The following is a 14,792-nucleotide window of genomic DNA, read 5'->3' as shown; positions in this document are numbered from 1 at the left end:
GGGAAAGTGAGCACCAGAATTCTGAATTAAATGAGACATGCGCAATGAATGATGCCATTACCTCACTGGAACAGCTGAAGATCCACAGACATAATTTCACCCTCAAGACAACATATTGAATGAAGCATTACAGCCAAAATCGAAACACTCTTGAGAAAGGCTCCCACCCTGGAACATATTCTCTGTAGAGACATTTTTTGTGTTGCCTGGATGGCTGGAAATGACTGAAAATCAGTCAACACCCCTCTGCAATTTCCCAATTTTTTTAGTCTTTGTATCAGATTTCAGACACCACGTGCTAACGTGTAGTTCACGGAAAACTGACCACATGTCCTCCCCTCCTTGGGCTCTGCACTGCTGCTCCTGATTTCTTACCACTCAAACACATCCATTCAGTAACTCATAGAACATTTTAGAACAGCTTACTACAGTACGGTGATGGATTTTGCACAGCCAAAGCTCCTTCTTCATAAATTCTTAGAGGCAGAGTAATAAACCCATGTAAACCTCCTCACTCCTTTACTCCTAACTCTGATCAAAGATTTTGGTCCTCAGCTCATCATTTTTGTCTCATGGATAACTGGATAGTTTTATCCCAATTCGTGCCACGATTATATCAGAGATTTAAAACCTTGTTTGAATGGCAAGGACATAATTACTTCTTTTATAAATGTATTGCTGAAGTATGTAACAACCTAAAAATGTTAATACCAAGGTGTTCAGTCAAGTATCACAAATGAAGGAATTCACAGGAATCCCTAAACTTGAATTCTGTAAACTCTAACATAAACCCAACAAAGATGCTCCAGACTTTTGCATTCTGACATTCAAAGCCAACAAACACACTAGTAAAATACCTGGGCATGTGATGGTGGGAGTCCTCTTCTTATATAAACACCAAAAAGAGCATCCTTTCCTAAGGATATGTTGAACTTCAGGAACTGTGGCTGGCTGATATGGATCTGAGACCTCCAAAAAACTCCGGGGGGCACTTCCTGGGTGACCCTGTGGCCAACTTCAGTTTCTCCGCTATCTATGCTGCTATTCCTAGTGACCCATGGTCCTATAAAACAAAAGCAAAAATAAATCCAATGAGATAACTGGTTTTAATACAGGTAGTTTTATTCATTCAAGATGAACATCTGTGGCAGTGACACCTCTTAAATTGAGCTGTAACTTTCTTATCCAGATGCAATCTGCCTGCTGTTTCAATAAGTATGTAAGAATTTGGCGCTGATATTAAAAGTGAAAACTCTGCCACCCTTTTTTTTCTGTGGCGCATCAGCAATCTTCTCATTCCTCAAACCCTTTATTTTGTGATTGCTCCTCACTGATCAAATAGCAACAGTAGAGAGTCAATTAAGCACATATGAATCTCCCTGTGCTCTTTTCAGTTGCATCTTGTACACAACCAGGCTATAAAAAAATTGCCAGAAAGGTCAACTGAAGGGTAACTTCAATCTAAATTAACTGATTGAAAATTTTTATTACTACTGTTTTCTTCACTAAAGTAGTCCAACAGACTTTAGGTTACAGACAAGAGAGTTGGCAGAAGAAATGAAATGCACACAGAAGGGTTTAGAGGACAATTTCTGTACTCTAACATGCATCCTCTCCTTTAAACAAAGTTAGCACAACTCAGTGCGGTGCCTTTTAAGTTCTCTCTGCCTGAAGCAGGGTCTATCTTCAAGCCTTTTTCCCTCGTGCTGTGGTTAGTTAAAAACCATCATTGGTTTTCCAGCATGCATTATTGAAAACAAGACACAAGACCTTTCTGGTTGAGTGCTCTGGCTTCCAGCCCATGAAATAGTCAGCTTTTAAAACATGGCGCAAATCCCTTCTCTTCTCAGCTGAACAGGTTCTGAGGCTACACATATTTTAAACATGGAGTGCAGAACACAGAGTTAGCAGTGCTTTTAAACTACAATATGTGGCAACGTTTGATTTTGTGTTCGGTATTCCCAAACAACATGGGGAGAAATCCACTTAAAAATTCTTACAACAGACACTATAATAACCAGAAAACCACTGAAAATATCTGTTAACAGTCACAGAAATTTAAAGGTATCACTAATACCACTATTAACACACACTGGATGGTAGTGATAACTCTGCTACAACCTGATAGCATTTGTAGAAAGCTCAGTGTTTACTTCACGCTTTTTTTTTTTGCCATGTTGTAATGCTATTTTCAATAAATGGCAAGTTACTTTTGAAATATACTCCAGCACTGTATGAATGTAATGGGATGGCACAGAATAACATATAATTCCAGCAGGTAAGTACATAACAGCTTTTCTGTCTTGACTGTCTTTAATTGAGAGAGCTGCAAAAGCACGGTTTCAATTATAGATTCTAAATTATCTGTTAGCAGCACTTACACTTGTACATAATGAAACAGATACCATGTTGGCAGTGTTTTGAAATGGTAAAAGAATGCTCTGAATACCAACTGCTACATAGTTTTTGGCAACTTGTTTGTTTTTTCATTTTCTGTGTTAATGGGTCTACAATAACATCACAGCACTAACAAAGAAAGAGAAAGCAGAAGAAGCTGCAACCACAGGCTGCAAAGAAAGGAAAAATGGCTGAGAGTGTCAAGCAAAGTGCCCTTAGAGCCACCAGGAGCACAGAGAGCAACCAGATCCAAACATGTCCTGCTTCATGGAAACGACAGGATTTCATTTCTAATGGATTATGCAACAGAGGGTATCTCAAGGTTCCTATCTCAATGCAGGCAGGCACCATCTCACTGGAATTTAAATTAGGCCTTAGTGGGTAAGGCTACATGGAGAGGAAAACCAGGGACAGAGAACACACAAAAAATCACCTGTTCCATGTTATACTGGAATCACTGGCAGAGCTGGGGAGTCAGCATAAGACTGCAGGCTCCTTCACCTCCTTTGAGAACATTATATTTACTTCACAGTTCCAAGACATGGTAATAAATGATGAATATTTTTTCAATATTCTTAAAAAGTGTGCTGTAAATAACTTCTTTGGAAGCAGACTGTGCATTCTTTAATGAACATCAACTGTATCTAATCTGAAAAAGGCTCCTTGACACACTCTAAAGAACCTTGTTTTTCAGCAGCAATATATCCATAGCCAACCAGTCAAAGAAAAAGCTATTTCCAGGAATTATTATTATCCAGTGCAGCAAATGTACTGAGCATGTGAATGGTAAGGCCACAGTAGTCTCTGCTGGCAGTTATAGTTCCATTGGCTATTAAAGCAACTCCAAACTGTCAGTGACTTTTACTAATTATGTTGCTTCTAAATCTGTTGAGTATATATTCTCTAGAACTGTAACTTTGTAAGTAAATTTGATTCTAATGGAGGATCAAGGTTAATATTTCTGGATAAATTTAGCCTCAGCCTCCTTTGGATATCCAAAATTCTGCTTTGTATTTTTATCTGGGAAAGGACTCAAGAATCCTCAAATACCTCAATTAAGCTAAAATGATAAAATTTCAGTGATCAGGAGAACCAGAGCTACATTCCTACTACTTCAGCATGCAAAGATAAAAAATATATTGGATGTCAGACTTTCCCCAAAACAATTACTAGAAGATGACCATTCCTTTGTATTTCTCATCAAAATTTTGAAGTAACGATGTTGAAAATTGGTGAAAACTGCAGATAAGACAATTGAATTTGTAGGCATCAGTGAGCCTAGAGACATGATTCAGGTTTCTAATACTGAAAGATTCAGTTCAGTTTGGTATTATCTTTGGAAGCATCTCCCCACAGATGCTCTCTTATTTTTCTCTACAACACAAATGACCTGGTTTCTAGTTCTCCAAACCACTCCTTCTGGAACATCTTAGGAAAATCTCCCCAGGAAGGGAATTGTGATGGGTTCAACACAGCAGAGGATTTTAAGAGCAGGTTAGATGATCAGCTCTCACAAGTGATCGAGATATATTTAACCTGCAGCAAAGAATGGGGCAGACGGGTGACTCTTTTCGGTCTGTATTTCTGTAGCACAGCACGCTCTATACCCAGCCTGTGCCACATCTGCCAGGAACAGCTGCTGCCTCACCTCTGGCATGCTGAAAGGATCCTTTCCTTTTGCTTTTAAGAATCTAATTCATGACATCCTGTTTTTACGGAGCTACATTACAATGCTGAAATAACAAAATTAGAAGTGCTCGAAGCTGTACTAAAATCTAGGTTTCATATTTATAGCAAATTTAGCTAACAACTTAAAAAGTTTTAAGTCCAGCACAATATTAATAAACTCTAAGGATTATGCATTATTGAATCACAAATTCCTGCTGAGTTACCCTTGTTGGTATGAGACACAAAACTAGTGACAGCATCTTTGTTCTACTCCTTGCTCTGACACTGCCAGTGCACCTGGGTTGGTCATGATCTTGCTGCTCTCAGATGCCTACTTGTGAAACAGAATTCTTAATAATGACAGAATTCTTAACAATTCTCACTTTGAAGATGAGGAAGGCAGAGCAGTAAATAAAAATATTACAGGAGGTATCTCAGCACTGGCCTCTTCATGTTCCCTCCTCCCCAGGATATAAATACAGAGAGAAAGTGCAAAGCAGATATGACCACTGAATCTCTTTTCTTAGTTAATAGGCTTAAGTTTATTTTTTTTAACCTGAAAAGCAGACCATCATCCTAGCTTTGGTATTTGCAATGCCTTTTTCTGCACTAACAGCTTCACTGGCAAACCCTGTCACTAGAGACTCAAACTTTTTTATAGCTCCCTTCAGTCCTCACCTCCTAATGCAGAGAATGTATCTTGCCACCTGACTCACTTCCCTTCAAGTATTTTTAGAAGCTCTTCCATGTGATGGACCACGGCAGATCACATTCAAAGAGCATCAACTGCATTTAAGTGAAGTTACAGATGTGACAAACTGACAAATCTGTGAAGAAAGACTAACCCAAACTACTCATACTGCTGTGAACAAATGAATCCCAAGATCATTTTCTCTGTTGTGGGTGACTGTTGTAAAGTTCCATGTTTATCTCATAACCCCATAGATACTCGATTTTTTCCCCCTGTCATTTTCTCTCTATAAACATCTACAAAAGAGTTTTAAAAGCACACTTCTTCATCTTACCCAAGGGAGCCATTTCAATCACTCAGTCAAACATATATTCATCAACTAAATAACACTTATTCATTTAAACTGCTGTTTTATTTACCCAGCTGAATTACTATTTTGGCATATACATTTGAAAAGACTGTTTTAGCATTCAAGTGTATTTGCCTTTGAAGCTATCAGACAGGCAATCCATGACAACAGCAGTGCAAGCTCCCCCTGCTAAGTTGTCAGCAGGTCTCATCTGTGAGCTGGAGGTCAGATTCAAGGTGGCAGCGGATGGGACATGCCCAGTCAGCCTTTAATTTAACTGATGTCAAGCAGTGTCAGCTATGGAGGCAGAACTGTATTTACACTGAAACCAGATATACTTGATTATTTATAACTACAGTATCCTACACTGTAGCTAAAATTAAAAATAAAAATGAAATCTGGCTACCAGCAGTGTCACACTACAGACATCACATTTAAACAGCAATTAATTCCAGTGCTGTGACTGTGTGCCTCTATCACGGGGATGACTGCAAATTGCATCTTGATGGCACTCTTGAAAAACATCTAGCAGAAAAACCATTCCAGTGGATCATAAATGAACTACCAAAATAATGTGGACAACCTCAAATTAAATACGAGGAAGAAATATCACCCCTAATATAACCTAATAAAACCCCTAATATATAAGGAGTTGGTTAAATTCTCTTTACCTTCTTTTCCTGTAATTCTGTATTTCGTATAAATCACTGCTACAGACATAGCTTACTTTATCTTTTTATCTAGCTTATTTTTCTGTTTTTCTTTTTATATAGCCAGGGATTTTCACAGATGACTTGGAATTCTGAAGAAATTTATGGTACAGCTGTGTAAAGGAAACCATTCAATATAAAAAGAGACTCCACTGACTTTTTGCCAAAAAAGACTGTGTGAGAATTACTATGGATCTCCATGATAATTTAACTTTTTTCCTTAGGTAAATTTGCTACTTATATGACCTGACATGTCTTATTGTTCCAGAAAGGCAAATAAAATAAAGTAGAAAATGTCTTTTCTGTACAAATGTCTTCAGTGGAAAAATCAGTGCTATGCACTGTTACCACACTGACAGCTCCCCATATGAACTTACACTTCAAATTATCTACTATCACCTAAGTGCCCTAGGACTCAAGTGAGAACAGATTATTTCTGGAATGTGTACAATAGATTGACTGCTACTGCAAAACAAACTCCCTCAGCTACAGTGAGCTAAAAAGCCAGGCAATGAGAATTTGTCTGGAGGAGCTGCTGAGGCACATCTTGAACTTCAGTTCTGCTGAAGATGCTGAGGTACCAGTGAGCTGTTTTGTGAAGGAAGGAGGAAGGAAACTGCTGAGTGTACGAGCTTTCAGAAGTCCAGGAAAACAGCTTCTGGTACAAAAACAAAATCTCAGGTTGTCTGGTCATCATCCTAATTTTCTGTTGTGGCAAGAGGAAAGAAATTGTCAAAGAGAGTGTATGCAGAAGACACTGGCTCAGCTGCAGCCAATCAATGTGGCAGTGAAATTAAACACCTTGCTTTTAGTAAAATATGACACACCTGATACACCTAAAAATTTAGGCACATCTTGACAATTATGTGAGCAGGACTTCACAAGAGTCATCGCTTTCAGAATCAGAAGCAAATTACAACTGAAATAAAATTAAGATCTGTTGGTTCACTGCATTTCACAAAGAGCAAATAAATACTATTATGAATTTCTAAATCAGGATAACAATCACCCCTGATGGTATTTACCAAACTTCATCACCTAACTTTGAACAGAGCAACTCATGCTATCACCATTAACACAACCACAAATCTAAAACTCCTGTTGAATTTAGCCAAATCCTTTGCTTTTCTAAGCCAGCCCCCCCTGAGTCTGGTGTATATTCAGAAGACCACATCTGCAAGCCTTCATAGCCTCCATCTTAACACTTCTGCTAGCTAATGTGTTAATTAAGATCTACATTACATTAGTCACATAACTACTCAATAAGATTAATCCACCTGGAAAATGATGGCTTGTCTTGATTAAACTGAATGAAGGAAACAGAAGTGACATTTAAAATACATTGAGTGTTATTACATTTTGATCGTCTGTTTCAAAGCGTCTGAAAGGAAATAGTAGAAACCAAAAGATTCATGTTGTTTACACTGTTAATGAGGGATGAGTTTATCTTTTACAAAACGACAAAGAGCTCCCTGCAGCTGTTGCCGAGTCCTTACACTGTGGGCTGGGTCGGTTTCAGCAGGAGCACAGTTGGGGGTGGCACCGGTGCCTCAGGCAGGCAGTCAGGAGCTGCTCTCTTTGCATCTGAACCCCAACTCATCCCTCTGTAAGGGTGGCACATCCTCCCATTTCAGAATTTTCTTACTCCTTTAGCATTGCCTGTCTGCTCCATTGCTAATAAAATATCTTAACTATTACAAAATAATTTGTGTGCAAACCAGAATGTGACTCGCAGCTGCAGCATCTGGCAGAGCTCTCAACATCATTTGGAGAGAGCTGAAGACAACCTGTACAAATTCACAAAGACTGCTGAGCTCAGCTCTCCACATCTATCCAAGGAAAATTTCTGCTACATCAGTACAAATCTGTTTTTCCTCTCTCTCATCTCAAGCAAGTGAGATGGTGCCAAATTTAACAACTAATTAAACTTTCTTTGTTTCATTATTGCCATTATATTTGCAATTCTGAATTTGATATCTGGAAACAAGTATTTTTTCATGACACTTCAGTACTTTCATATTTAATAACTGTAATATTTTTGAAAAAGTCTTTCTGAAATCCACATACACTGTGACAGACTTTGAGAAATATCTCAAACTGAGCACAAACTTGGATCAAGTTTACTTCGTCCAAAGAGAAGCAAACCCTGGATTATGTGAGTATCAAAACACAAATTCATATCAACTTTTTCCTAAGAGTCAGAATATTTATTGTACCTAAAGTGATCTTTCAGGTCCACAACTGTCCACAATTACTTTTGGTCTCTTTTAAAAGGGGGATTTCTAGAATCAGAGATCACAATCTTTTACTGTGTTTTTCAGCTTTCTAGAACATTCCAACAGCAAACAATCAAGATAAGAAATACCAAGTCAATTTTGAATGACGAGAAAATTTGCTAAATTTGTGGGCACATCAAAGACAGTATGTCCTAAGCAAAAAAGTTGACACCAAAGCATTCTTTATATGGATTTTCAGCTGGGGTTAGTTTGGATATTTTCACATAAATTGTAGGTTATCTTAGGTCTCCTCTGAAATGATTAAAGTTGAATTTATGGTATATTCTGTCAATTAAAAAGGAAACAGCACATAGTCACAGATTTTATGGAAATGTGTGTCTAGCCTACCACATAATTGTAAATGTAGAAAACTTCTGGCATAGACTAACAGAATTTAGGCACAGATAAATCCCATAAGGTCACCTATTTCACTTCTTTGTGAAGAAGCAATTATTTCCAAACATGCCTCTTTTTTTCCCAACTTTTCCCCTTAATTTAGATTTATTACACCAAAATTCTAACATTATCCTTACGCAACGTAAGAGATACGTGAGAGATAAATGGGTTTCACTCTCAGAAAGCTTTTTAAATGTCATTAAAATCTATCTCATCCTGCAGAAATTCCAAGGCAGAATCAATTTTTGGGGTTTTATGCACCTTCAAGGGATACTGCCTTACGATTTGTATTAAGAAAGGAATTTTTGTCTCCTAATTTAAATCCCTAGGTCAACACAACTTTCACAGCATGGTGGACTTCACTTGCAGTTTTACAGCAGCACTGAGGATTTTTCTGCCCGCTGCACTTGCCTCCTCCTTTCAGACATACCCAGTATTAGTGAGATGTAGTGTGTAATTACAAAAAAAACTGAAACTGTGTTATCTTAATAGTGAATTTTGTTTTCATTCAGATAGGAAAATGCAGTAATAAAGTAATTTACATTCCTCTTAAACTGCAGTTTTATTATTTCACACCAGAATTTAGTCTCTTAATAAGGAACAGGCAGATCAAATTGAATACCTGCCTTCTCCCCCCCTCCCCCCCCCTTCAAATTGCTCTACTTTAAAATGCTTTGCTTGCTGAGTAGGCACAGCTTGTGTTTAAGTGTCCCTTCTCAGACTAGGGGTTAAAGGTTTCTTTGGGAGACCCATGTTTTGAAAAGAATGGCTTCATCCTGAGTTGTGTCAATTATAGAAAGGTCACTCTCCACAGCCAGAGCCCTGAAATGGTTGTTGTGTTAAAAGCTGTCAGAGGCTTTCCTAAAAACTGCTGGGATAGCAATATTAGCTTGGACATAATAAAAAGAAAGGTGAGGTAGAAAAACTTTTCACCCTTCCCTGCTCTAAGAATTTGTCTTTTCAATATTCCTTGTGTTCATCCAAACCTGTCATTCATTTCATTCCACTGTGGAAGATTACTTGCCTAAATACTGTTCTTCCTCCTTCCCCCACGTTATCAGCATTTCAGCAACCTTCTACAAAATGCCAGAAGAACAAGTAAACTTTTCCAACACACTCTGAGGAAAGCTAACTGCAGCAATTTGAGACACAACCAGCAGTTCTGTCTCCTTGTCTCCTCTACAGGAGGTTACCACTCCCTAAACAGCATCTCAGCCTCTTCAAATGTGCAAAGCTAATTAGAGTGGGGCTGGCATAAACTGCCAGAATTCGCACTGAAGTGCCCCAGGCAGATGAGCATATTCCAATTCAACAGTCCTGCTGCCCTATATTTGCACAGAGATGGCAACAAAAAGCTGCAGGGAGGGAATTGGGAAAGGTGTTAAACCCCCGCAGTTGTCTGCTAAATGACCGTAGTTGCCGACCTGAGCTCTTCAGCTTCCTGCCCAAAACCATCGGGTCTCTCACCTGTGCACAACCTGGAGGCAGTTCAGCAGCAATACAAACATTCTACCTTGCACTTAGGGATGTGCTGTTCATCCGCCTTGACCTACAGCCAGTCAGAGATGAAAGCCAAACCAGTGAACGTTTGTCTAAAAATCCTCAGGTTTTTGGCACTACCAGGATGTAGGAATTCATGACAAGGAGGAAGTCCAAACTAGACCCTCCATGGAAAACATGGAGAAGCTGAGGTGCAGCAGCAGCACCATTCATTGAAAACAGAAGCAAATCCGTTAAATTATCAACCTCATAAAAGAACAACTCAGTTTCCTCTCCCAGCTCTATTTTAACTGATTGTTTTCCCAATACAAGTATCCTGTGTCAGCATTTGCTCCTAACACTTGCTTTGGCAATTATCAGGTTTAACATGAGCTACAGGTCCTGAGAGCAAGACAATGCTCAGCCTCTGTACAGAACTATTTAGCTGACAAAAATCAAGTGCTCAGACTTCTCCTGTTCCAGTCACGCCATCCCACCATCCCAGCACACTAAAACGTGGGAGGTGCTCCGTCTAATTGTAACATTCTGTTCTGCCTTCTCCCCATAATTGTTGTAATAATCAGAGAAGACCTTATGTGATGCAGCAAAGAAAACCCCTGAACCTCACCAATAAAAGGCCTTCAATTTAAATGATTAAAATCCTTTTTGTGACATGTAACTTCTCTGTGTTTTTAACATACATTTTCTCAGTTTAAGAAAGTATTTCTGGTTCTAGGTTTTACTTATTTTTTCTTTCAATTGCCATGTCTTTGTCATCCTCCACTGGACAGTTTTTCTTTAAGAGAAAAAGAAACCATTTGTTGTCTGTATTTCTCACATTAATATCACAGGACGGATTGTTTTCCATGGGTCAGATTCTGCTGTCCTTGGCATTTTCTATTAGAATTCATCTGAGAGAAAAGAACCAGGGATGTGGTCCTGGTTGCAAGCCAGTTCTTGACTTCTCTCAAGCACTACAATGCACTTCTACTAAATCAAGATTTTCACAGAATCCCAGAATGGGTCAGGTAGGAAAGGATCACACTGGGTCATCTGGTCCAACCCCCCTGCTCCAGCAGGGTCAATCCAGAGCACAGGGCACAGGATTGTGTCCTAAAGGTTCTGGACTCCACACTGATGCCATGAAGATTTTTTGCCTTTTCTTTTATACCCCTGTTATACCTTTTTTAGAACTTCTGTATTCTTAGTGCTTTTTGCCTACATTCTCGGACTTGTCTGTCAAGCTGAGAGACTCAACATTTTAGAAGCTTCGTAGCTGGGGATCAGTGTGCCCCAGACCCCAAGGTCCTCTCCAGAACACATTCTGTAAACCAAGATAGAACCATCCAGGGGAAGGCTCCTTGGGGAGGGGGGGCTCATTCGAGCCTCTCATTGGGGAATTTTTGATAGATATGCTAATTAGTAACACCTATAATGTTATACCCCATCTTTTGGGGGTGTGCATTGCAGTGTGCATTTGACCTGGACGTGTGCACCCAAGGATCCTTGAAATAAATACCAAGGTAAAATCCCTTTTCCCCTTCTAACCGTGTTTGACTCTTGATTTTAAGACCAGGAAAAGGCATCAACACCCTCTCTGGGCAATATGATCCAGTGCTCAGTCAAGGCACAGGAAAGAAGTTCTGTCTCATGTTCAGGTGGATCTTTCTGAGCATCACCTTCCTGTAGCCTCCTGTTGTATTGGCTGGCACCACCGAGGAGAGCCTGGTCCGTGTTCTGACCCCTCCCTGCAGATATTTCAACAATTAATGAAGTCTCTCTCAGTCACCCCTCGGAGCTGAACAGCCCCAGCTCCCTCAGCTTCCTCTTTCTCTGAGATCTCGAAGCTATACCTGGAGAAAGGACACGTAGCCAGTGAACACAGCACATTTCTGTGAGCACTTCGCCAGCGCCCGCGGCAGCACAGCTTCATTAGCGATAAACTAGAAACCCGAAGCGGCGCACCCGAGCACCCGGCCGGCACGGGGTGTGCCGAAAGCCGCAGGAGCGAGAGAACGGGCGGCGTTTTGGGGCGGTTCGGCGGCGTTTTGGGGCGGTTCGGCGGCGTTTTGGGGCGGCTCGGCGGCGTTTTGGGGCGCTGTGTCGCGGCTGGGGTCGGGGGCGCGGCGCGGACCCACCTCTGCCGGCAGGGGGCGCGGGCGGGCCGTCGTCGGCGGGCGGGCGCGCCGGGCGCAGCCCGTTGTTGAAGGTCGGAGCCTCGGCCGGCTGCAGCTGCCAGTTCAGCCCCAGGAGATGCATCGCTGCGGACACAGGGGAGACAGACAGCGGTCAGCGCGGCTACTGACACCCGAGCGGCCCAGGGGAACAGCCCTAAGCCGCTCGGCTCGGAGGGATGGGGATGTGCTAAAAGAAACGGCAACAGAGACAACAAAACACCCTCCCACCGCAAAATGCCAAATAAACAAAAGCGAGCCCTGGTGACTCACACGCATCTGTCTGGCACTGAAATACAAAAGGCAAAATGCTCACAACAAGCGTTCTGGGCACAGCCGGGCACCACGCACCACGTTTGCGACTCACACAGTGCGGGGGACACAAATCGGGAAACAAAAGCACTTGCTGCAAGTACCAGCTCCGAGTTTAAATTACAGGTGGTAATTTATATGTTGATTATAAAATTGGCTTTAGCCCTATGTAAAGTAGTGACTTGGTAATGCAATTATTTTGTGTTTAGTACAACTTATTTAAATCAATACATTAGAATAACAGAATCACAGAATGAACTGAAAGCAACCTGAAAGACCATCCGCTTCTGATCCCCCGCCATAGGGAGGGACACTTTTCACTAGACCAGGTTGCTCCAAGCCTTGTCCAGCCTCACCTTGAACAATGCCAGGGCTGGGGCATCCCCTGTTCCTCGAGCAACCTGTGCCAGGGCCTCCCCACTCTCACAGGGATGAATTTCTCCTAATACCCAACCTAAACCTCCTCTCAGTTTGAAGCCTTTATAGAGCCTCTGTCTTCATTCTGTAGATTGAGCTTCCCTGACAAACCCAGGGCTTTGCCAACCCTTTCACCTCACAGTTTTTTGACCCAACAGCCCCAAGCCCTGCACAGTCCTGGGCAGGGAAGGTTTGCCTGTGCTGGAGGCAGGTCCGTGTGGCCACGTCAGAGGCTGTGCAGCTGCACCTGGAACACGAGCTGAGGAGCGGGAGCAAGGCCAAGGCACGGCCTGCACAAGTGCTGGAGTTACAGGCACCGTGGCAGGGCTAATTGAATAAGTCCTGTGCATAATGCATGAGACTTGACAGGTCTGAATCATTCAGCCAGTGGATTTATGTGCATCTTCACCTTGTATAAACACAGCTACCTGCATACATCTCCGTGCTCTCATCACATTATCCCCATGGCACTCTCACAATACAGAGCAGTGTGGAGGGATAAAGCCCACCAAGCCGCTTTTTTCCCTTTCTTTATATTTTCCTGCTTACACAGGATGTGTGTAAACCTATACAGCACAGAGAATAGCGTTTCTAGTTATGTCAAAAGGTGTTTGAGAGGATTCACTGTCAATTTGAGGGCAGGAAAAGAGTATGATTAAGGGCACCCTTAGAATTGTTCTCTTCTGCAGTGTCAGATCCACACGAGACTATCAGAGATTTTGCATCCAGTTCCAAGTGACTGTAGTGGTCACAAACGGCCCAGCAGTGGCCACATACTAAATGTTGAAAGAGTAAATGTTAGGGACAGGAGAGGCAAAACACTTCTCAGAAACCGCCATTTACAGTTTCAGATAATAATCTCAGATAATCTCTGAATGCAGGGAATCCATTTAGATGTGGCTGATTCATATGTGTATTCCTAAGCCCCAAGAAAACAAAAAGCACTCCCCACCCCCAGAATCCATCTATCCCAACCCCTGGAAATCTCTCAGCACACAATCTATGCAGAGTTTAACCTCCGTATTTTTGAGAAATGCAGCTGGGGAGCAAGACAGCTTTCCTAAAACCATCTTCCCCTGGACATCCTATGGACTAAGCAGATGTCTAAGAATAGTAACTAAAATCAGGAGACATTTTGTGTGAAGAGGGCAGTTGCCAGATTTCTTATTCATGCTGAATTTGCAAATTTTGTTTCTATTATGTCAAAATACCTCACAAAAACAAACAAACAAAAATCCATTAAAGCCTCTGGTATGTTAAATAACAGACATGAACCTGAAAAGGATGTTTTGAGAAGAAACTACTCACAATTTATTTCTAAAGAATGTTTAAGAATCCTCGGAAAATATACAAAAAATTTGTGGGATCAAATGATTTATTCAATTACAACTTTTTTGTCTTGCCAAAATAAACATTTTAAAAGGCTTTTCCAGTCTAATCTCAAGAAACCAATTTTTTTTTTTTTTTCAGTACAGCAAATGAAACTGAAAAATCATTCACAAAGCTCAAACCCCACCAAATTGCAGCTTATCCAAACTGTCCCCACCGAACAGAGACAGCTGTGCTGGGGCTGGCACAGCAGAGGAGCAGCTAGGGGCCTGTTTGTGCTTTCAGCAACTCCCACACCCTGCACAGGCACCAGATTCAGCTGGACCAGCCCCAAAAGCCAAGAGTGCATAAAGATTAGGTGAATTTCAAATCCCCAAAATGAAATCAAGTCACAGAGGAGAATTAGACTTTTGTGTGTTTTATACTCTTTGTGTGTCTATTCAAAGTTGCCATTTTTTAAAATTTTATTGCAAGCGTAACCATAAATGTAGGTCACCTGCAGAGATGAAAGCCTGCTGCTTCAAGTGTGAACCAGTCCTTACAACTGAGAGATAAAGAAATCATAACTAATAGTCTGTCCAAGAGAATTATAGT

The 14,792-nt window shown here is 41.1% G+C and overlaps 1 protein-coding gene across 5 annotated transcripts in view; it reads right to left on the bottom strand.

Moving 5' to 3' along the window:
• The window catches only part of TENM2 (teneurin transmembrane protein 2), a 742,100-nt gene that overhangs the window by 113,487 nt on the left and 613,821 nt on the right, over nt 1-14,792 (bottom strand). For 4 of the 5 annotated variants that reach the window (XM_032124698.1, XM_032124697.1, XM_032124700.1 and 1 more), the window contains 2 exons: nt 12,105-12,227; nt 858-1,063 (listed from right to left, as the gene is read on the bottom strand). In XM_032124698.1, the coding sequence (XP_031980589.1) occupies nt 858-1,063; nt 12,105-12,227 (329 nt within the window). The remainder of the gene's footprint in view (nt 1-857; nt 1,064-12,104; nt 12,228-14,792) is intronic. The other variant, XM_032124699.1, reaches the window with a different exon arrangement.

This window comes from Corvus moneduloides, chromosome 15 (genome assembly GCF_009650955.1).
Source record: "Corvus moneduloides isolate bCorMon1 chromosome 15, bCorMon1.pri, whole genome shotgun sequence".
NCBI lineage: Eukaryota > Metazoa > Chordata > Aves > Passeriformes > Corvidae > Corvus > Corvus moneduloides.
This window is presented reverse-complemented; position numbering and strand designations above follow the sequence as displayed.